The following is a 20363-nucleotide window of genomic DNA, read 5'->3' as shown; positions in this document are numbered from 1 at the left end:
TTCTTCTTTTTTATTACAGAAATGTATTATGCATACGTGATTCACTCCATGAAGCCCATGTTTTTCTCCCCCTGGTGTCTGAAACATAAATATTGTGTTATTTGAAGCTACAGAGTGTTCCTCTATGACAGAGAGGTACAGGCTGAGTTGCACATTTTCATGAAACAAGCGCTTACTGAAGATACGTCACATGAGGACTTGCCATATATTTTATGAGAGGAGAAACAGGGCATGCATGGATACGTGACGCAGAAGCAGAACAAAGGCAGGTAGTTTCAAATTAAAATCCACCCAGGTACTTGCACAGTACTGCCATTATTTAGAGTTTTAAATTGTATAATATACATATGTGAGCAGGTATTCATCGGCCAGAATGAGAGAATCACCATACAGCGGCCTTTCTGTGTGGAGTTTGCATGTTCTCCCCGTGAATGCGTGGGTTCCCTCCAGGTACTCCCACAGTCCAAAGACATGCTCATTTGCCTGTAGGTGTGAATGTAAGCCTGAAAGTTTGTCTGTCTCTATGTGTCAGCTTTGTGATTGACTGCTGATCAGTCCAGGGTGTACCCTGTCTCTTGCCTAATGACAGCTGAGATAGACTTCAGCCCCCCGTGAATCTGAACAGGATAATAGGTATAGATGATGGATGGATGGATGAAATATTTGTTCCTTTCATGTTTTAACATGGAGACCCTTGAGCCTGAAAAACATAACAAATTTATCTTTTTTTTTTTTTTTACAGATACCGTGACTTCTTTGGGTGAATTCTCACTTGGCAGGAAAAATACTGAATTAGTAAAATAGGATTTCTAACATGGTCTTTAGCTGAATGGGGCTCCTCCATGGGAGGCACCACTTTTTGATTGGCACACATACAAAGTTAAGTTTCAGTTTTTTAAATAAAAAATAAATAACTCTTTTGGCTCAGCTGCATTTGATTTATGTTGACCTGTGAGAGATGCTGGGTTAGTTGGAGGTTCTCTCTCCAGGTGTTATCTCAGTCAGTTGTCCGTCATGCACATTAGAGACCCCGGGGGCACGTGATTACGTCAGTGACACATGTAACGCACATGTACTGTATATATACGCCCTCATACTTGTGTGTCTGCTGTGTCACCCCATGGGTCTCTGTATCTGTTGAAGCTGATGAGCTGGCAGTGGAATTCAGTGAGCGCTCGAGGCATCGGAGCCACTTCCTCCCACTGACTCCTGCCACTGTGGTACACCTGCAGAATGCACCAAAACACACAGACAGAGCAAAAGAAAAAGTATTATAGGATGAAGGAGAAATGCCTCTGACACTGGGTAATATAACAATTTACATTATACAACGTTTAATTGAGTAGTCCAGTCACAAGTTAACCCCCCTCATGAAAGCATGACTTAAAACGACAAAGTAGTACGGCATCTATCTGGGAATAAGAAGGTTTGTTTTTACCTGGACTTCATCCGTGATCTCGTCAGGTGAATAGTCTCCCCCCAGGATGTAGATTCTGTCTCTCATGCCCACTGCTCCAGCATTGAACCCAGCACATTCAAACGACCCTTCACCCTTCCACACACAGGTCTCTGGACAGAAACTGTACACCTGGATGAGAAATGGCACACTTTCAACCCTGTCTTAAACCACTTAAACAAAAAAGAATAACTGAAAACAATTTTTTGATTTACCTTATAAGTGGACAGGTCACAGAGGTGCAGCGTATTATCAATTGACACGGCCTTGACCAACGTAGCGTGGAAGAACTGGCCAAACTCTGCCACAAGGCGGCTCCACTGGTCCTTCTGGGTGTCGTAGGAGAAGAAGCAGTCCAGTGAGGGGTTAAAGGAGTCTGTGATCTCCACCTCTGATCCCAGAGTATAGATCACACTGCCACAAGCACTGGCCTCAGGGTAGAAGATGGCAGTGGGCAGCGGGCTGACTGAGCTCCAGGTCTGGCTCAGAGGGTTATAATACTCCACCTGGAAGAAGACTGCACTTAAAATATCTGCATCCCCATTCCTCAATTAAAACGACAGTAATCAATGGTAATGTGTTCTCAAGTATATATTAAGGTGATGCTGTTACCTCCAGCAGACTGGGAGCTCCGCCTCTGGATCCTTTGGTCCGCCCTCCGATGACGTACACTCGGTCCAAGCAGGTTACAGCTGTGTGTGTGGTTCTGGGCTTCAGCATGGCCGGCGCAGGCGTGCAGGTGAGGGTCACAGGACAGAAGCACCAAACCTCGTCTGTGGCATCGTGGAACGGCTCGGCCACGTGGAGACGTATTGCCCGGCAGCAGTTTCCTCGGCAACCACCTGTCACAAAAATCTTAAAAAAAACATCTCAGGTCACATGATTAATTCCAAACACGTAAGTAAACCCAGGCTTCTTTTTAATTACACATTTCAACTACTATTTCCAACTAGGGGTCCTTAGATAAGTCTCAGGGGTATAAACGATAATTAAAGCGATAGGAAAGAATTAAAAGAATACTTAGGTTTTAACCAACTGTTTTGATTTTTCCTGTAAAATAATGAAAACTTTTCCCCCTTGAGGTTTATAAAAAGCTTTAATATGAAACATTCTAGGAAAGAAAACACACTCTTTGGTTAAACCAGTTAAAACATGTGGTTTAGATGGTATAAACCAGGGCTATAACTTATGATAACAACTCATTTGCTAAAATATTTTCTTTATTCTGAAGGGTCAAAAGCCAAAAAGCTCTAAACTGTAATATACCTTTTCACCAAAGCTGGTAAGGTAAGATCCCGGTGGATCTGGTATCGTAGCCGTCCCATCTCCATGCCCTGTTCCCAGCTCTTTCCACTGGTCTGTTTCCAGACAGTAGCAGAAAGTGTGGTGGATCTCTCCGTTCTCCTCCGTCTTGTGGATGTAGATATAGCTCTGCGTGGTGGCTGGCCTGGCATCAGTGAGCAGGCCGCTGTACTGATCCTGTTTGCTCTGAGCCTCTGAGAGCAGGGCCAGACACGACTGGTGGTCGCAGAGGAGACTTTCTGAATCACGCAGCGTCTGAGAGAGAAGGAAACACAGGAAGGATGAGTCTATCGGAAGACCACGGACTAGTTAATCCCAAAACCAGGCACATGCAGTGTTTTATTTTACCTTTAGAGCTGGTGCAGGTAGATGGTGGAGTCTAGTTAAAGACAACAAGCCTGGGAACAGTTTTTGTCTTCCTGGGAGATCATGTCGTATCCATCTAAGTAGTGACTTCACCACGACCTCCTCACTGGGTACGTTGAGACCATCTGACCTTAAGCATGCTTCCAATACATTCACCTATAGGAAGTAAATGAAACAATAAAAATGTAATAATAATAATGATTTTAACAGTTCTATCACTCAAACAAATGATCTATAAACTTCAGCTTCTTTGATAAAAGATGTTCTTTTGTGTATCCCTAAGCAGCACCTGCATATCCAGAAAGTCCTGTGTTTCTGAAAGGCCGGAGAAGTTCTGAACCACAAACTGAGTGGCACTTTGGAGGAGAGAGGCCGAGCCGTAGGCCTCAGCAAGGGAGAAGAGGGGCAGACAGTTACAAAGATCCATGGTTCCTATCAGGAAGTCGCTGCACGCCCGAGACAGGACTGACACCTGAGGACACACCAACAAAAGGACTTATAGGCAAAAATACATTTGTAAATATCTCAGGGCCTTTAGAGAGTACAATATAATATAAAAAAAACATATTAAGTACATATTTCAAGTATTATATCAAAGACTTACTTACAACTGAAACAGTTGTATACCTGTAGAAAGGAGGCAAGCTGAAACAGCATGTCTACGTTGCCTTCAGTGATGAGCAACTCTCCAGAATAGGCAAAGTCCAGAAAAGAACTGACTGCCACCTGACACTGGTTACCCAGAGTCACTGAACCATCATCCCGCTCTCTCATATCCACCTCAAACATGGCCCTGAATGCACAGCAATTACACATTAAATTAATGGATAAATAACATACACAGAGATCATTACAAGGAAGAGATAAAAAGATTGATACCTGAAGAAATCACTGCATGCAGCAAGGACACAGCGATGGCAGGGAAAATTTTGTTCCTGGACCTTAATGGTGAAGTCAAACATCAAGCCCTGCTCCCTGAATGATCTGAGCACGCCCAGCAGCTGGAGTCCGTGTGACTCAGACATCCGCAGCAGGGTCCGGCTCTCCTGGACCCCGTTGCATTGGGGAGAACTGCCAGGTTTACTGCTGGCAGGGCAACTGCTGCTGGGGTCACTGGTGGTACAGAGGGATGACTCTTGAAGTTCATCCATCCTCCCAAATCCTGACAATTTGAACAAAAAATCAAGAACATAATGCATTCTGCAAGTGTATAAGCATGTTTTGTGTTAGTATATAATGTGTGTGGGTCTGTGTGAGACACTGAGAGGGGTGATCAGAAAAGGGCTTGCATTATAACAATCAGTTCACTTTGGCATATCCTTAACAGACAGTTCCACGAGAGCTTTGTTTTTGTCTAGCGCATTCTGCAGGCTATTATCACATAATCACCCACTTCAAAGTAACAATATCACAGACCTACCTTAGATAAGGTATCGCTGGTGGAAGTCAAACATATAGAAGTACATGTGAATTACACAGGTATGTAGTTTGAAGCAGGGCAAGTGTACTTGCGGTCTCAGCACCTCGGACAGCTCTCCTTCTCATGCCACTATGACTTCCGGAAACGTGAAATAACGCGAGGACTTCGACAACGTTTTATTTTTATTTTTTTGCGGTTGTACTAGTCGCTAACATTATCTTTTATAGAAATGCGCTGTTTTGTATATAATGGCGCGATCTTTAACACGTTTATAAAAGCACTCAAGCTGTGTGCATGATCGCGGCTCTTTGTTTGCGGTAGAGGCAGGCGCACGGATCGCTGGGAATTGTAGTTACAGAAGGTAGTTCGCAGCTAAAAGTCGATGAGACTTTGCTCTGTTCGTGTCAACTGTCCAGTGCATTAGTCTGCAGACTGGGATTTCACCGTTATTTGTTGCAAAAAGATGTTAATGACTGCGGTGATTGGTTGTTTATAAGTCAATTTTTGTCTCTGGATTTCGCTTACTGGATCTGCTTAGATTTTTTTGCACTGCAGTTGGTCAAATTTGTTATTTTTATGCATTTATTCCTGTTCCCATTTGAACTGCAATAATCTTTGAAATGAAAAAAAAAACATTCCACACGACACACGAAAATTTATATCAAATAAAGTGGATATAATATAATAACAAATGTCACTGAGTGCATTTAAGAAAACGGAATGCATTAGGTACGTATTACCATAAAAAAATATATCTCTAAAGACCTTCATGTTTAGAAAATCTGGGCACTGTGCTTCTAGCCAACTCATCACCACTGGGTGGCGCTGCCTTCCTGCTGAGCAACATTTGTGGTTTTGCTTATATATGAGGCACAAGCCACTGAATCTGAATTATTGAACGAGAACTTACATCCATGCTGCAGTACCGCTTCACCACCACAGTGCTGCTGACCAAATAACACACTTTACTGCCTGGAGATGTTGACTACAAAGATGCATAACAGCTAGACTTTGTAGACACAAAACAATACCAAAACAGCGCGTGTTATTTCTGAAGATATCACTTATAATCATTTCGAAGACTTACTGATGTGGGTCATTTCTCAGGACTCAATCAAATTAGTGCAAGCACACACAAAAGGGAACAAAGAACTAACAATGTAATTAACAGTTAAAAACAACTCACTTCTGTCATCTGCGACAGCGATAAAAATAGACCAATAGTCGATGTGTGCTAACCTTTACAATCAAATACTCTATTATTAAGCGAATAAGAGTAGGACCAGTAGCCTATCAGTCTAAAAGAACAACAGAAACTGAGGCCATTCAGATATTAATATACTTCTTTTCTTGTAGGTCTAAGTTCGAGCCGTATGTATCTACATAATAATATAACAATTATTACATGGCTATTATTAAAGCCTCTCCACTGTTATGTTATCTCTGCCCCCCTCCTCTCTCAGCTTGCATCCCTGCATCCCTCCCTTCCTCTCTCCCTCCCGGCAGTGCATCCCCATCCCCCACACGGTGGCCGTCTCTTCGGGTGAAAGCTGTCTTCCCTGCGCCACTGGCCCGACGAAACGAGTCAGTCCGCACCGACCCGAGGCAGAGCAGACACACGGGAGGAAGCACGCACGCACACAAGGAATCTTCTCTTTGTTCAACCGAGTGACTTTGGTGAGTTTCTAACGCAGTTTATCATGGAGAGCAGGAATGTCCATGTGTCGACTTGCTTAGTTGTTCGTTTTTTCTGTCTTTTTTTCCCTCCGTATCCCTTCAATTGTCCTCCGTGGTGGCTACAGTGGGGAACTAGCGGGCTAAGCTAACGGACTAAGCTAACGGGCTAGCTTAAACAGCGGAATCAGACTGATAATAGTTGTCGTAGTGGTTCGGCGTTTTAACATTAGTGTTTTGCGGCCAGTCGGCAAAATAAGCTGCTGGTTTTCCGGTCTGACCTACTGTGAGCGTGTTTCATTGTCATTTGCTAATCTTTGCCAAGCTAACTCGCTAATTAGCAATTTGAGCAGCGTGTACCGAGGGATGCGGGGATGCTACGGCGGGTTAGCGGTTGTCTTTTAAGGCTAGCACGGGAGCTAAGCTAACGTTAGTATTCTGTGACCCTCCTGCGTGGGCTGCTTCGGAACGGTTGAATAGCCATGCTAACGGTAGCTAATCTTGTGATAATTGGCAAGATGGCATCGCGGAGTTGTTATCTAGAAATCGGTGGATTTTCAAAATGGTGTCTTAAGCTTGTTTGAGTGTGACCATTTTTGTCCAACCATGGCTGTTTTGGCGTTGCTCGCTATCTCAGGAATGCAGTGCACTGCCAGCGCGTGCCATACTCGGATAGATATAACTACATATTAACTACTGATGTAATGGTAAATGCTAGTGCCTGCACACTACCCAGTAACCTTAAGGCTACAGCCACCATTATGAGCAAAACGACTGTATTTTGAAGTGGAACTAATTTGTTTTTAAGTGAGTTTTGTAATGCATCTGTGGTGTGTTTGAAAATTGTCAAATACGGCTAGCCTTAAATTAAGTGTAGCTTCTATATAATGGAAACTGGTTTTATATGGTTTACCTTCAATAAGATCAGATAAGATAGACTTTATTGATTCCCCATTAGGAGAGGTTCACTTGTTATAACAGCTCAAAGTAAAGGACATGGAAAAACAAGAGATGGATACAAAAAACAACAACAAAAGACAATAAAATACAATAATAACATTAAGAATGAATATTTAAATTATGTACACCTTTCACTTATTGGTGGTTAAGTTTTTGTACAAAAAATTGCATCAAGTCAAGAACAACCAAGGTGTGTATCATGTTGATATGGTTGGTGATAAATAAAGTGAAATATTGCAAAATAAATAACAATTGCACATGGCAAGCAATTGCACAGACATAATTGCATGATCAGGATGAGGCAATAAAAATGCAGAAATGTATGTACCAAAGTATGATACTATATTATAATAATATATTACCGTAGATGTGCCTAAAAAGAAAAACAGTGCAAAGTAGCTGCCATGTAGTGATTGATGGTTGCATCTACATAGGCCTACATCACGTACTGTTATGTTCATAACAAACATGAGGTTTAATTTTAGTTAAATAAAGAAGGTCCGGAATAAGCATAACAATTGTCAAATACAGCCCTTGATGTGATTGATGAAGAGATTTAGCCTACGCAGCAACTAATGATTAGTTTCATTATTGATCAATTTGCTGGTCAGTTTTTTGATTGAGCAATTATTGTTCAGTCAATAGAGTATTAGACAATTGAAGACCTTTTTTGTTATCATGACATTAAACATAGAAGCAATTCTTCCTATTATGGCAAACCTTTGGCATGTTTCCTTGATTTCAGCAATCACTCACTGATTAATTTCTTTTGGTCGACTACATTTGTAATCAACTCATCATTTCAGAATAAGTAGATATGTGAAAGTCTAACAGGGTAACTCTGCTCTCAGTGAAAACTAAGAGTAAAAAACCTAGAAGGGCCCTCACGTACTGTAAAAGAGACAGGATTACACAAAATGCCAAAGGCGTGTTTTTCTTCTTCTCTTTTATGACTACACTTATCAGTGAAATGAATCCTCTCTGCGATCATCTCTTTTTTTGTGGGGGGATTACCTGCTTTAGTCACTGACTATTAAACCCTTTTAATTCAAGAAGCCTTATCTGTTTAAAGGGATTTCTCAGATACGACTGTTGTTAGCCCTCACCAGTAAACTTTTAACACCCCAAGTATTATCATGCAGAGGATGGAAGACGCACAGCTCCACTTATTTTACACGTTTAGTGATTATAAAAATGCTTTAATTTCAATAAATGTAAATATATAGATAAACTATTTCTGTTTGTAATGATAGCATCTAGTTAAAATCCCTACTAGAGCTGAGGCACACAAGAGTCATATTGATTCTCCTACAACCTGGCTGTGCACAATCTTCCACTCTAGTGAAATCAAGAAGCATCTGGCAGAGCTGCTTATCCCATATGAAGGCAAATTTAACGCAAGGTCATCCCTCAGGAATGAACTTTCAAATTATAATTGGTGGTAAAGGATAAGAGCTACATTTATTTTATGGAACCATTCTGAATTAAGACGTTTTTGTCTTTGTGTTGAAGCTTTTATTAGTTCAGTTTCATCTTCGGTTTAAGGTGACCCCTGTCTGCCATGCTAGAGGAAAAAGTGGGGGCATGTGGGTTTTGGCATGCGATGAGCGCAGTCTCATGTGTATGAATGGTGGGCTGTACAATGCAGCCGTAAAGCTGTCAGACTATAGAAAGCTGGAGTCACTTAATGTTAGGAGAGTCAGTGGTTCTATAACAGACTCTTGTCTTTGCAGCACTTAATTCCCGTGTGGTTTGAACCACTTAATGAGTTGCTCATCAGAGATCTGTGAACGAATGGCTTACAGACGGCAGCTTCCATATTCAACCTCTTCTGTTGTCCAGCCCACACTCCCTAAACTTGATGACCCATGTTTTTTTTTTAAGAGAGACTAGCAGTTACGAACAATTGCGTTGTTGGAGTAGCTTGCATTGTTAGTAGTATCCATATTTAAAAACCACTGAATTTCTTTATGGAAATCCCTTTTTCATTGTAGCTTATTACATTAATGAGTAACAGTTATTTACATTATTTAATTATTTTTAATTAATTTATCTATAAAATGTACCAAAATAGTGAAAATTGCCAGTTTCCAGATGGTTCCAATGGCTAACCTCCAATAAGATATTACAATTACTTTATAACAGCAAATCCTCTCGTTCAAGAATCTGAAGTTTTTGCTTGACAAATGACTTGAATGCTTAACAACTTATCAGAAATGATGCATAAACATTTTCTGTTGATCATAAAATCAATTAAGTGACGACGCATTTTAGCTTTAGTTAAAATCCACTTGGATTAGTAAACAATTTTCTTTTGTTTTGAAGCACTGCTAAAGGAATACACATGACATTATATGCACTGGGCTTCTTGGCGCATACCCAACATTGGTTTGGGCTGAACCCTCCCCAGTGAATTTATAATGGTAGTTGATGTAATGTATGTTATCTAATTGTATTTCAGAGTGTGATCAACAATAAAGGGCACATTTAGAGTGATGGGAGATGCTCTCTGTGAGCTGCTGTTAAGAACTGTAGATCAGGTTTGTCATTGTTTCAACCAAGGGTGTTTGATTCTAATCAGTAAAATAAATGTGAATCTAATTATGTTCACATTTCCTTTTTTTTTTAAAGATAATTTTTTTGGCTTTAGCCTTTTATTTATAGAAGAGAGAGGAAATGTTGGGAGTAGAGAGTGGGGGATGACATGCAACAAATGATGGGCAAACCTGGAATTGAACCTGCGATCAATACATCGAGGACTGTAGCCTCTTTATATGGGGCGCCCCCATATTCACATGACCCCATTTATTATCTTTTTCACTGTATATCAACAAGAACAAGCCGACAAAACCTTCACAAATTGTGATGTCATCCTTTGCCTGTGATGTTTTTTGAATATGCTGAAAGTCATTGATAAGGACTGAAATGTGAAACTGGTATAGGGCTGCAACTAATCATTATTTTGAATTTATATTGTCATAAATATTTGAAAATAGTGGAAATCACAATTTTACAGGGGCCATGGTGACCCCATCGCACTTATAGTCCAAATCCCAAAGCCGAGGCATTTAGATTACTTTTAAAGACAACGAAATGCTCACATTCAGGCTATGTTGATGCATTTTCAATGTAGTAAGCCCCCTGTGCCCAAGGGTGGTCATTTGAATGGGCCCCTAATAAAAAATATAATTTTTAGACAAATTCAGGCCTATTGCTTTCTGTTTGAGTACCAGAACACATGTGATTACGTTGTGGATCATTTCCAAGGTTATGTAACCACTTTTAAATAAAGTTTACACAAGTGGCAACTTTTTGTGTTGAGTTTATACACATTGGTCAACTATAACTGAGCACACAATCAAATGTTAGTCTGACTTTATGAACTGTATCATTATGTTGACAGTGTGACGTTTCAAGCTGTCAAGCAGCCAAACGTCCTGCTTTGTGTTATTGGGTGTTACCGTGGATTAAGAAATAAGTTGTTATAACTGAGCTATAGTTGAATGAACAAAAGTAGTTTGTGTTTTAAATGATTTTATGAACTTGCTTGCTCCAAAACATGTTGTCAATATGACAATTGTTATTGTTGGGTCTCTTATATGACATGGGCTTCAGGGATAATCTGATCTGCAAGTGCTTTTGACAGCAAGGTTTCTTTTGTTTGTTTTTGTAAATATCATTTAAACAGGGTTTGTTTGTTCAGAGTCTGGCTTGTCAGCAGAAAAAAATAGGGTGCATCCTCTGGACAAATCGATAGAATTTTCTGCGTCGTTTCATTTTTTTAATGCATCAGACACAGGCTGTGTTTAGCAGCATCACTGCACGTTTGAAGAGCTGGAGGCATCAAAGTTTGCCTTTTTTGCTTGAAAATGTCTTGATTAATTGCTTGATTGACTCTTTGCTGCTCTAATACTAGTACATCTACGGATTGCAAATGAGACCAGTTATAAAATAGTACGTAGTACTTTGGTTTGTAGGTAAGGGGAAAGATTTGATTGTGCTCTTGTATTCATAAGTTCTGCTTTGTGTAAGTTGTAAAAGAAAAGAATAGTGCAAACACTTGACTTGCATGTGGACATTATTTATGTATTTTACATACTGGCGCTTTTTATTCTTAGTACTTTTTACTATGTTTTATATGTACACCTTATTTTGTTCACATTTTTTTATTATTACCATACCCTTTTCACCTCTGTTTTTGTCCTTCTTGTAACCTGTTATGTCTGTCCATGTGTAAGAACATGAGAGCAATGCAAACGCCAGACATAGTTGGACTTTATTAAGCGTTAGTTGGACATGAGCTGAGCTCATTGTTTTGTAAGATCAACTCTTTCAAATGCACTTGAGTAGATCAGCATTGTGTGGATAAACCATTACTGGGTGATTGGTCTTTGATTTGTTTGTATGGGTTCTGTGTGTGTAAGTAAAGAGCGGCAGGTGAGAAATGTTGCAGGGAATAAAGGACTGGGATAAAAGGTTGAACCTGTCCCTAGAGGCAAAGCTGTAATGCATTCAGCTGTCAGTCATATGGTGAGGGTCTGCAGGTCTGTACATATGTACACATGTTCATACACATGTGTCTGCGCTGCAGGCCTTTGTTTCATTAGCGATGCCTACAGTCATGATCAATAGTATTTTTCATGCTGTTGGGCAGTTGAAGCATTTAAAATGAACATGTGTAATTATGCCTGAGGGATGATACCTGACAAGCCAGAGCGAAATAAATTATTTTTAAAATGTCAGCATAATAGCCGCTGATGTGTTTAGAGTGGTGTTAATGGCCACCATTGTACCTCAAAACAATGCAGAACAGAAATGTAGGAGCTGTTAACAGCAGGAAAAAGGTGGACAGACTGCAGAGAGTGACATGACGGCTCGGTACACAAAGAAACAGTTTGCTGGCTTTCAGTTAAGATTTAAAGTGAAATGTTTTCAAGTTAATGCATTTATTTACATGTTTGTATGTTGTTTACATGCTTTATAAAACATATATATTATTCTTTCAAATAACCCAGACTGATTGATTGGTCAGCTCCAAAAGGCCTAAGCAGAAATCACCCAATATCTTCAAATACTGAGTTGCTTCAATGCCAGCGTCTAAACTCATCTTACCAACTCTACCTTTTGATATCACCACAATTATCCGCTTAGAATCCAAAAAGTCTACAACCTCACACGAAGGACCGGGAACATGATTCCAGATTGGGAAATTATTAACAACTAGAGCAACCAAGACTACAGGTTTCATTCTTATTTTCCTCAGGTGAATACTTCTATTTATATACCTCACATAAAGTTTGGTTTCTTTTTTAATATATCCAAAAGAGAGATAATCCATCTTCTTAATAGGTAGGCTAAATGTTTTTTAATTACCTGAAGCACCCTGTAAATTTTATGCGAGGATATGATGTCCCTCACTAAACATGTTGCTTCAGGCTATTGAAATGCACTGATGAAGCAACTTATCAAACCTGGCCCGAATGTTGAAATGCATAGACCACAACATTTTTAAACATGCGTAGCGCTCCCTTAATACTTTAGTGGGCCTGCAAGATTTGACCTTTAATTAAAAATGGATACCCTGGTTGGCTTTGTATGCTGTAGAGCTTGAAATATTGTCAGTCTCTTGAGGTAACAGAAAACTCACTGGCATTGATCAGCAACACTTTAAAGCCGAGCTCATTAATAATGGTGATCTGTGCAAAGAGACAGTAAAATATAACTGGTGGCCATTTAAACTATGATATTACCGTCTTTTTTTCCTGTCTCCTTTATTTGTCAAGTCCCACCTCCACCGCAGGCAATAAAGCCTGTCTGCTGTTAATATTGCCTGGAGGTATTGATTGTTTGTCATGGGTTTAACTGCCAAGTCCTTTCTCATAAAGCTGTCCCTTCTTCTGTGTGTGCATGTGTGTGCATGCACTTCTGGATTGCTGTGTGCGTTTGTGTTTTTCCTTTCCGCCTCTAATTTCTAGAGTCAAATGATTAAAGTAAAAAACCATTGACGCTCACATTTGGAACAAGGTTTGACAGATTTAAACCACTGGCTTTTAAAACCTGGCAATTTATATGAGCTAATTTAAAGTAGATTTACAGTTAAATTGTTATCCCAAGTTATCGGCATGATTGTTGTTTTTAATTGATTGAAGATTAAAAAAAAGGATTACGCCACCTCAAAAGTCAACTTATGACCGTATGGACATTTTGGCCTTGCCTGGCAGCTCATTATTTACTCTCTCATTATAATTGGGTTGAAGTGGCATTTCATTTGCAGGAAATCAATAACAATTGATGTACCTGTTTCAAGTAGTCAATAATTTTGAGCACATTTCGACTGAGTTGCTGTGAGGGTGCCTCGTGGTCAAACATGCAGACAGTTACTGGAACATGCCTGGGACGCTCCAGTGACTTTTTATTTGGTTATTATATAAGTGATAACAGTTGAGGATGCTCTTACACCATGAATGGGCATGGTAGAGTCATCTTTTTTTCTATAGTGGGGGCAATCATATTGTGATCTGTACACTATGACCATGCATTTTGTCTGTAGAATATTTTTTATGCATTTTAATGCATTGAGAGGGCATTGGTACATTTTTAATATGCAATAAGATGTATTAACACATGCTACTTCGGAAAATTCAAGAGTGCTTAAATTGGTTGGCAATACTGGACTTTTGAATACTGCTCCACTTGAGTTCTTTAATATTTTCTGGCTCCGCTGAAGTGATGTATTTCACTTTTGGTAGGATGGTATACATATAGTTATCTCTAGGCAATAGCTTCTCTCCATTTGTTATTCATCCACAATTGCTATAGACCTTTAGATTTGTTTCCAGTATCGTTCAGGCCCACTGTCCATGTTGTTATTCCCTAGTTGCTGTGAGAAGTCATTAAAAGAGGCATTACTTGATGATCCCTCTTAATAAAGTTGGACAAAAGCCTCTAATTACCGCCTTAAACAAGGAGTTCTTGTTGAGGATTATAACCAGGCTCTCGGCTCCTTTTAACCTCAGAGAAGGCAATGCTATTAAAGTCGAGCTGAAACGGCATTTCGAGAGTATCTAGCTTCCGTATCGTGACTTATTTCCGAGTGAAACAGGACGTGCAGGCGGGACATATCATTAGAGGGATTTGATTTGATCGTTGAGAAGTGGGCGTAGACAGACGTTCTCCACAGCGCAGTAGCTAGCTAACTGACCGAGCGTTCTTGGTGCTCTGTGCCAAAGTGTTGCAGATTGATTGACAGGTGGATGAAATTATATTATTGGTTGAAATTGGTTGGTCCTAGCTTACGTAAGCACACGTGATATTTTGTTTTACAGGGGGAAAAAATGATCGGATTTTGATATAAGAATACAAAGAAATGGATTTTCTGTATTTTTGTTGGCCTATATTGTGAAATAAATCCACAATATTAACCGGGATGTGATCTAAAAGGATTAAAATGACATTTTTCATTTCACCTCGACTTTAATGTTTAACATGATAAACAGTAGGTAATATACAAGGCTTTACAATCATACATTTTAATACAAAGTTGTATCACCACAAAATTTCTTACCAAGTAAACACATTAGAAGACTTTTCTAACTATTAACCAGAGGTAGGACTCTCCATGTATCATGTTAAAGGGTATTTATTTCATGGTTTTGGTGCCTTTTCCATGAAAACATTTCCATTTTCAGTGGGCCGGCACAATGTTGTCACAGTCCAGGGATGCAGACCCATGAGGTTTGTGACTGATGAGATGATTTGGTGGGAGAATAGAAGAACAAGGAAGCCGGCACAGAGAGAAGGGCAGATGCTGTCCCAGAGTGTATGGTGCTGTCCTAGATCTAAAATAGCCCGGGGCTGCTCGGAGCTCGCTGCTGCGGGGCAGGTCTGATTGTGTTTGAGGCGGGGGGGGGGGCTTTGTGATTCCATCACATTGCCTGTGAACAATGTAGAGAGATGGAGTTGGTCTTTGGCTTGAATATGGAAGTTAGTTCTGATTGTCATAGCACTATTAAGTCATTCATTAAGCCTGTTTTGTGAATACTACAGTCACAATTTCTCTTGTATTAAAGGCCTTGCAAACCTTTTTACTTGTGACGCGGTTCCACAGGAGCATACGAATCTTCCATGTTACACAGAAATAACAATTTAAATGCACATAAATCAAGGCTAAAATGATCAGATACAATCAGCTTGTTTTGTCCAATCAACAATCCAAAACCTAAAAGTGTTTAATTCATTAATATAGACAAAAAAGGGAGAAAATATTCACATTTTGAGAAGCTGGAACCAAGATTTTGTGGTAGCATTTTTCTTTATTAAGTGGTCTGAATCAATTCATCAATCAACCATTCCTGACTGAGTGAACCTACGCTCAAATAATAAGCTAAAGAATAAAAGAGCGAGAGAACGGGAAAAGAGCTATTCAGCGTACGTATGTTCACTGTGTGACTATGTAGGTATCTTGAACCCTGATTGTTCTCTAAGAAAGAAATACTATAGACGCACCAAATTACACTCTGCAGTTATTGTCTTCTGGTTTTTCTTTCTGTTTCCTTTTCATATGACGTGAGTGAAGCGCTGCCTTCTCGAGGATTAAAAAGGGAAAGCTGTTCAGTTCTATTCTCTCCTACGCTGAAGTGTGATGACGCCCACCGGTTTTGATTTGTTGCTTAAAGAGTAGATGCCTGGTGAGGTATTATGTGGGAGGATAGAGTCGGTGTGGGGGTTGTGTTGTATTGTACATGTTCTCCAGAAATGGTAGCTGTCTTTGTGTGTGTGTTTGAGGTTTATTCTTTCACAATCCTTCCCTCTACCGCCGCCTCCTCCTCCTCCTCCCTCATTATTACCTCTTCTGCTCCCCCTAGGCAGCAGGAATCTCCCTTTATGGAGTGGAACCAACAATATTGTTTTGAAACAAGCTCATATTTGTATTAGCATGAACAATTAAATGTGTGGGCATAAACTTTGAAGATCTGAATCAAGGCGAGACCCGGCTGCCACACTACTGAGCTCACACAAAACATTTAAAGGGACGCACGTAGCTGAGCTCTGTTAGCATGCAGGCTAGCAAGCTGTGTGTTTGTAGCTAGGCCTGGAGGCTACAGCTTATGAGTTCAGCCTAAATGAAGTCCCTCTAATAGAGTTTAAGCTTAACAAAGTCCTGAAAAATAACTGAGGTTAAGCCAGGAAGCTGGAAGCTCTCCTAATAATGTCAGTCAGTAGTGAATGAATCCCTGATCCGTCTCAGTTTGTGTGTAAGACAGAACGAGCCTCATATATATAGTCAGATGTCCATATTACGGGTGGCAGCTGTAGCTGAAATGATAAGCAACTATATTGTTATTAACTTAAGCATTTGAATCAGCATTTATCAAGCAATTTGGCCAAAGATTGTTTCATATTTTTATGATGCTGGTTTGTCATTTTTGATTGTAGGTTTTGGACTGTTTTGATAGGATGAAACAAGGAATTTAAATAAGTTACGGCTCTGATAAATTACAATAACTACATTTAATTTTTCATAATAAAATTTCAGAAAAAGTGACTGATGCATCTAATTCTTAGTTGCAGTAAATTTACTTTCTAGTGTTGTGGTTTTATGTTTGTATGACCTTGCATCCATGTTGATACAAGAACATTTTTCAAAATAAAACAACTTTTAAAGAAAGAATCATTAATGTAAAGGGTCATTTAGTGTTTGGGCAGTGTATTATTAATAAGATGTGCACAGAAAGTACAAAACAAGTAAAACTGACTGACTAGACCGTTTTCAGTGCAAATCCAATTTCGTTGCAGTGTCACAGACAAGTAGCAGGAAAAAATTAATTAAGAATTAATTCCATAAAGTAAAGTTGGCCGCCTTTTATAGAATCGAACAGGCGGTAACATTTGGTCACTGGTTTCGCTATCACAACCTGCTGTGACACAAAACACTTTGTGTCACATGTGTGGCCTCATCCCTGTGAGCATGAGTCCTTTGACTGATGGAGGGATGTAACACTGCAGTTACCCCAGAGAGGAGAACAAAAAGGCAGATCCCTTTTTATAGCAAGAAGCCAACAAACAGTCACAAAGTGTGCATAGCTTAATTTTAAATTGTAATATAGCTAACAAACCAAGTGCCATTTTACACATCTAGATTCAGACTGATGACCAGTTAGCCTCTGTGGCTACTGACAACACAGCTGTTTACATCATGAACATGCAGCTCCTTCACAGTAAAAGCTTTCTGCTATCTGCCATATATATTATATAGCTTAAACTATTTGCCCTCAAAATGCATTTTCACAAACATGCAGTTACCTAAATGTCACCTGTGTAAAAACATCCTTTACTCCACATCTGCAGACTTAACATGTATCCTATCAAAAAAGAATTATGTGTTTCAATTGATTATGAATAAGGTTGTAGCTCATCTGAAGATTATATTGAAACTGATAGTAATTTTTGATTAAATAGAAAATATAGAGTAATTTAAAGAGATTATATTAAACTCCACAAACTTTTGATCAGCTGTTTTCATTGTTTTAGACATATTGCACCTGCTATGGTCATTGATTGATCATCAAATATTTTTCTCCTACCTAAAGGGCCACACATCCCATACTTCCAGTTTCTCTTCATCTTTTCTGATGATAGTATTTTAGAATTCACTTTTTTCTTTTATAGGCAAATTGATTGAGAAAATCATAACATGCAATGAAAATAATCATTAGTTGAAGCTGAAGAAGAATCAATCAAAAAAATACTACATTAATCAGAAATATGGAATATGAATTATTTGCAGGCCTACACACAGCTGTTATCGTCCAGCTGCAGTATGGATGGTATATGAGTACATTTCCCCAAATAACAAAGCAGATTGTCTTTTTTAGTAAAAAGTTTGGCAAAAATAATTACTGAGAGCTTAAACTTCATTCTGAGCACACACACTCTTGGCTCCGAGTGCCCTGCAGCAGCAGCAGCTACTGTTTGCTGGCGTCTTATCTCTAAGCAAGTGTGGATTTGTGTTAGACATTTTCCAGCGACCGACAATATGTTGTGTCATTTTAGTTCCTTTTTCTATTAGTTATGCCTTAAGCTTCCAAACCAGCCAAGAGATGTCTAGACTAGTCTCTTCTTCTTTACCGCTTGTCCTACATTTAAATGTACTGTCTATCAGCCTCTTCATGGTGAATGTCCTCTGCAGAGTGGTCTTTCACAATCACGGATAGTGATAGTTCTGGCTAGAAAGCAGCTTTTCTTTTTTTAAAGAATAGAGAGCCTGGAGCGCCTCATCATCACCTCCCACTGAAAACAAAGGGACTGGTTGGGAGTCCTCTGTTCCCCACACACACCTTCATTAGACGCACTGTGGTGCCCCTCTTGTTCTCACCCATTCAGTATTCCTCACCTTTGCCTGCTCACACACAAACACACACACACAAACTCGTCTGTTTCTCAGAGACAGATGAACGCACCCGTCTTTCTCTATTCAGGCACAGCTGTAATTGGGTATGTGTTGTCTTTGCAGCATTAGACCTCAGGGTTAGCTTAGCCACCTGTCCATGTGTTAATGGCCATTTCTCCCCCGCTCTATACATCAACACACACATTACAAAGTAACTCACATGAATAACAAGCAGTTTGAAGTAATTTTAACAGTTTGCAGATTAATGCCGTCCTTTAGGTAGTTGTAGTTTTTAATTGCTAATTTTGTTAGCTAATCATCTGTTGAGATTTGTTAGTGCCATAATATTTAGGGATGCACTGATCAGGATTTTTAGGCCAATAACGATTTTAAAAAAAACAACAATAGTAAAAAAAAAAATTAAGTTGTCCTTTTTGGTTTGATAAATTAGAAGAGTACGATCTAGAGATTTTAAATAATTCACACCCTTGTCCCATTGGTTGAGAGTGTGAATATTAACTATTTACATTATTATAGTGCGTTAAAAAGACTGCTGTCTTTGGAGCGCGTCTGTGATCACTGCGAGTCACACAGTGGTGACGCTTCACCACTGAAGCAAGAGGAGCGCATGCTGCGGGATTTCCTCCTTGTAAAGCTAGTGCTTGCATCCGATGAGTCAATCTTGCTAACTTCCCTGGGTAAATGTTGCCTGACTTCTAAACTTTGGCTGAAGAGGCGCTGGTAAATCCAGCAGAGCGCGGGTTCAGCCTCGGAACATGATAAGTTTTCGGTCCGAGGCAAAGACGCAAAACCAAAACCATCGCCTTTCCAGCAAACCCACCTGATTGTGTGTTTTATTTGCCTTCGCTGTCACAATCATTAATCTGCTTGGTGTAGTGCGCAAAACTGGCTTATAATTTCACGTCACAGTTTGGCACCCATCCCCTAATTGGAGCCCAATTTGGCCGATTTGTACTAGCATCCGTTCGATCGGTGCTTCCCTAATAATATAACACAAAGAAAATTATAAGACCAAGTAGACTAATAGTTGCATGAGGTTTTGAGACATGCTATTTGGATGGCAATTGGTCTGACTGTCTATCACTTTGGTCCAGCCTGAAACATATCTTTCATTATGTTATTGTTATAGATTGACACAAACTTTTATGGTCACCAGAGGACAAATTATACCTGTTAAACGACTGACATTTCCATCAACCTCTGCTGTAATTCTTTTTAGTGTTGAGAGGCAAATGCTAGCACATACAACGCTAAGATATGGTATTCAAACAATGGCTGTCAGTAAATGTCACACCTGCTAAACATTATCATGTTAACATTTTGGCCTCACTGAGCTGCTATCTTAGCTGTGAACTCTTGAACTCTTGTTGTTGTAATATGGTCCCTGTGCAGAATGCATTTTGGAAGAGAGATTTGTTTTTAGCAGATCCGGTTTTGTCTTGTTTTTAATGTGGCAATAGCACTAATCTTTGCAATTTGCTTTGGTCTTGTTATAAGTAATCATTTGCATGAAGAGACGCTGATAACTGAGGTGGTGAAATCTAATGAAAAGCTTAACGAAGAAGAGCAGCGGAGGAATGAGAGACGCGAGGCAGAGAAGTGCTAGAGGGAGGATTTAAGGCATAGTAGATTCAGTAGATCAATAAGGAATGTAGCGTGAGATGTGTTCGGGTTAATAAATACCCCTGTGGCAGTCTTTTGTGATCACTTATGAATAATGAACCAGTGTTGACATATCACCAATCTTAATGTCTTACAGAGGGTGTGCATATGTG

At 39.7% G+C, this 20363-nt stretch overlaps 2 protein-coding genes across 3 annotated transcripts in view; one reads left to right on the top strand and one right to left on the bottom strand.

The window, feature by feature from the left end:
• Positions 1-4: 4 nt before the first annotated feature.
• Positions 5-4696, bottom strand: kbtbd3 (kelch repeat and BTB (POZ) domain containing 3). Its single transcript, XM_069669124.1, has 10 exons — positions 4545-4696; positions 4004-4286; positions 3752-3917; positions 3414-3596; positions 3107-3280; positions 2723-3013; positions 2069-2311; positions 1672-1962; positions 1439-1588; positions 5-1226 (listed from the first exon to the last, which is right to left on the bottom strand). The coding sequence occupies exons 2-10, from the start codon at positions 4273-4275 to the stop codon at positions 1092-1094; spliced, it is 1905 nt and encodes a 634-aa protein (XP_069525225.1). The 5' UTR covers positions 4276-4286; positions 4545-4696; the 3' UTR covers positions 5-1091.
• A 1384-nt stretch (positions 4697-6080) lies between these two features.
• fam168a (family with sequence similarity 168 member A) overlaps positions 6081-20363 on the top strand; it is a 31776-nt gene continuing 17493 nt past the window's right edge. For both annotated transcript variants that reach the window (XM_069668271.1, XM_069668270.1), the window contains exon 1: positions 6081-6221. The gene's annotated coding sequence lies outside the window, so the exon portion shown is untranslated. The remainder of the gene's footprint in view (positions 6222-20363) is intronic.

This window comes from Semicossyphus pulcher, unplaced genomic scaffold (genome assembly GCF_022749685.1).
Source record: "Semicossyphus pulcher isolate SPU_LCO1_2020_fin unplaced genomic scaffold, fSemPul1.0.p SCAF_19, whole genome shotgun sequence".
Taxonomy (NCBI): domain Eukaryota; kingdom Metazoa; phylum Chordata; class Actinopteri; order Labriformes; family Labridae; genus Semicossyphus; species Semicossyphus pulcher.
This window is presented reverse-complemented; position numbering and strand designations above follow the sequence as displayed.

Bases quoted from the DNA above. Each gene is read 5' to 3' on its own strand.
- kbtbd3 (XM_069669124.1), bottom strand. From the start codon at position 4,275: ATGGATGAACTTCAAGAGTCATCCCTCTGTACCACCAGTGACCCCAGC. The intron at 1,963-2,068 runs GTAACAGCATCA...GTCTTCTTCCAG, and splicing joins GAGCTCCCAGTCTGCTGGAG to GTGGAGTATTATAACCCTCT. The intron at 1,589-1,671 runs GTAAATCAAAAA...TTTCTCATCCAG, and splicing joins GTGACCTGTCCACTTATAAG to GTGTACAGTTTCTGTCCAGA.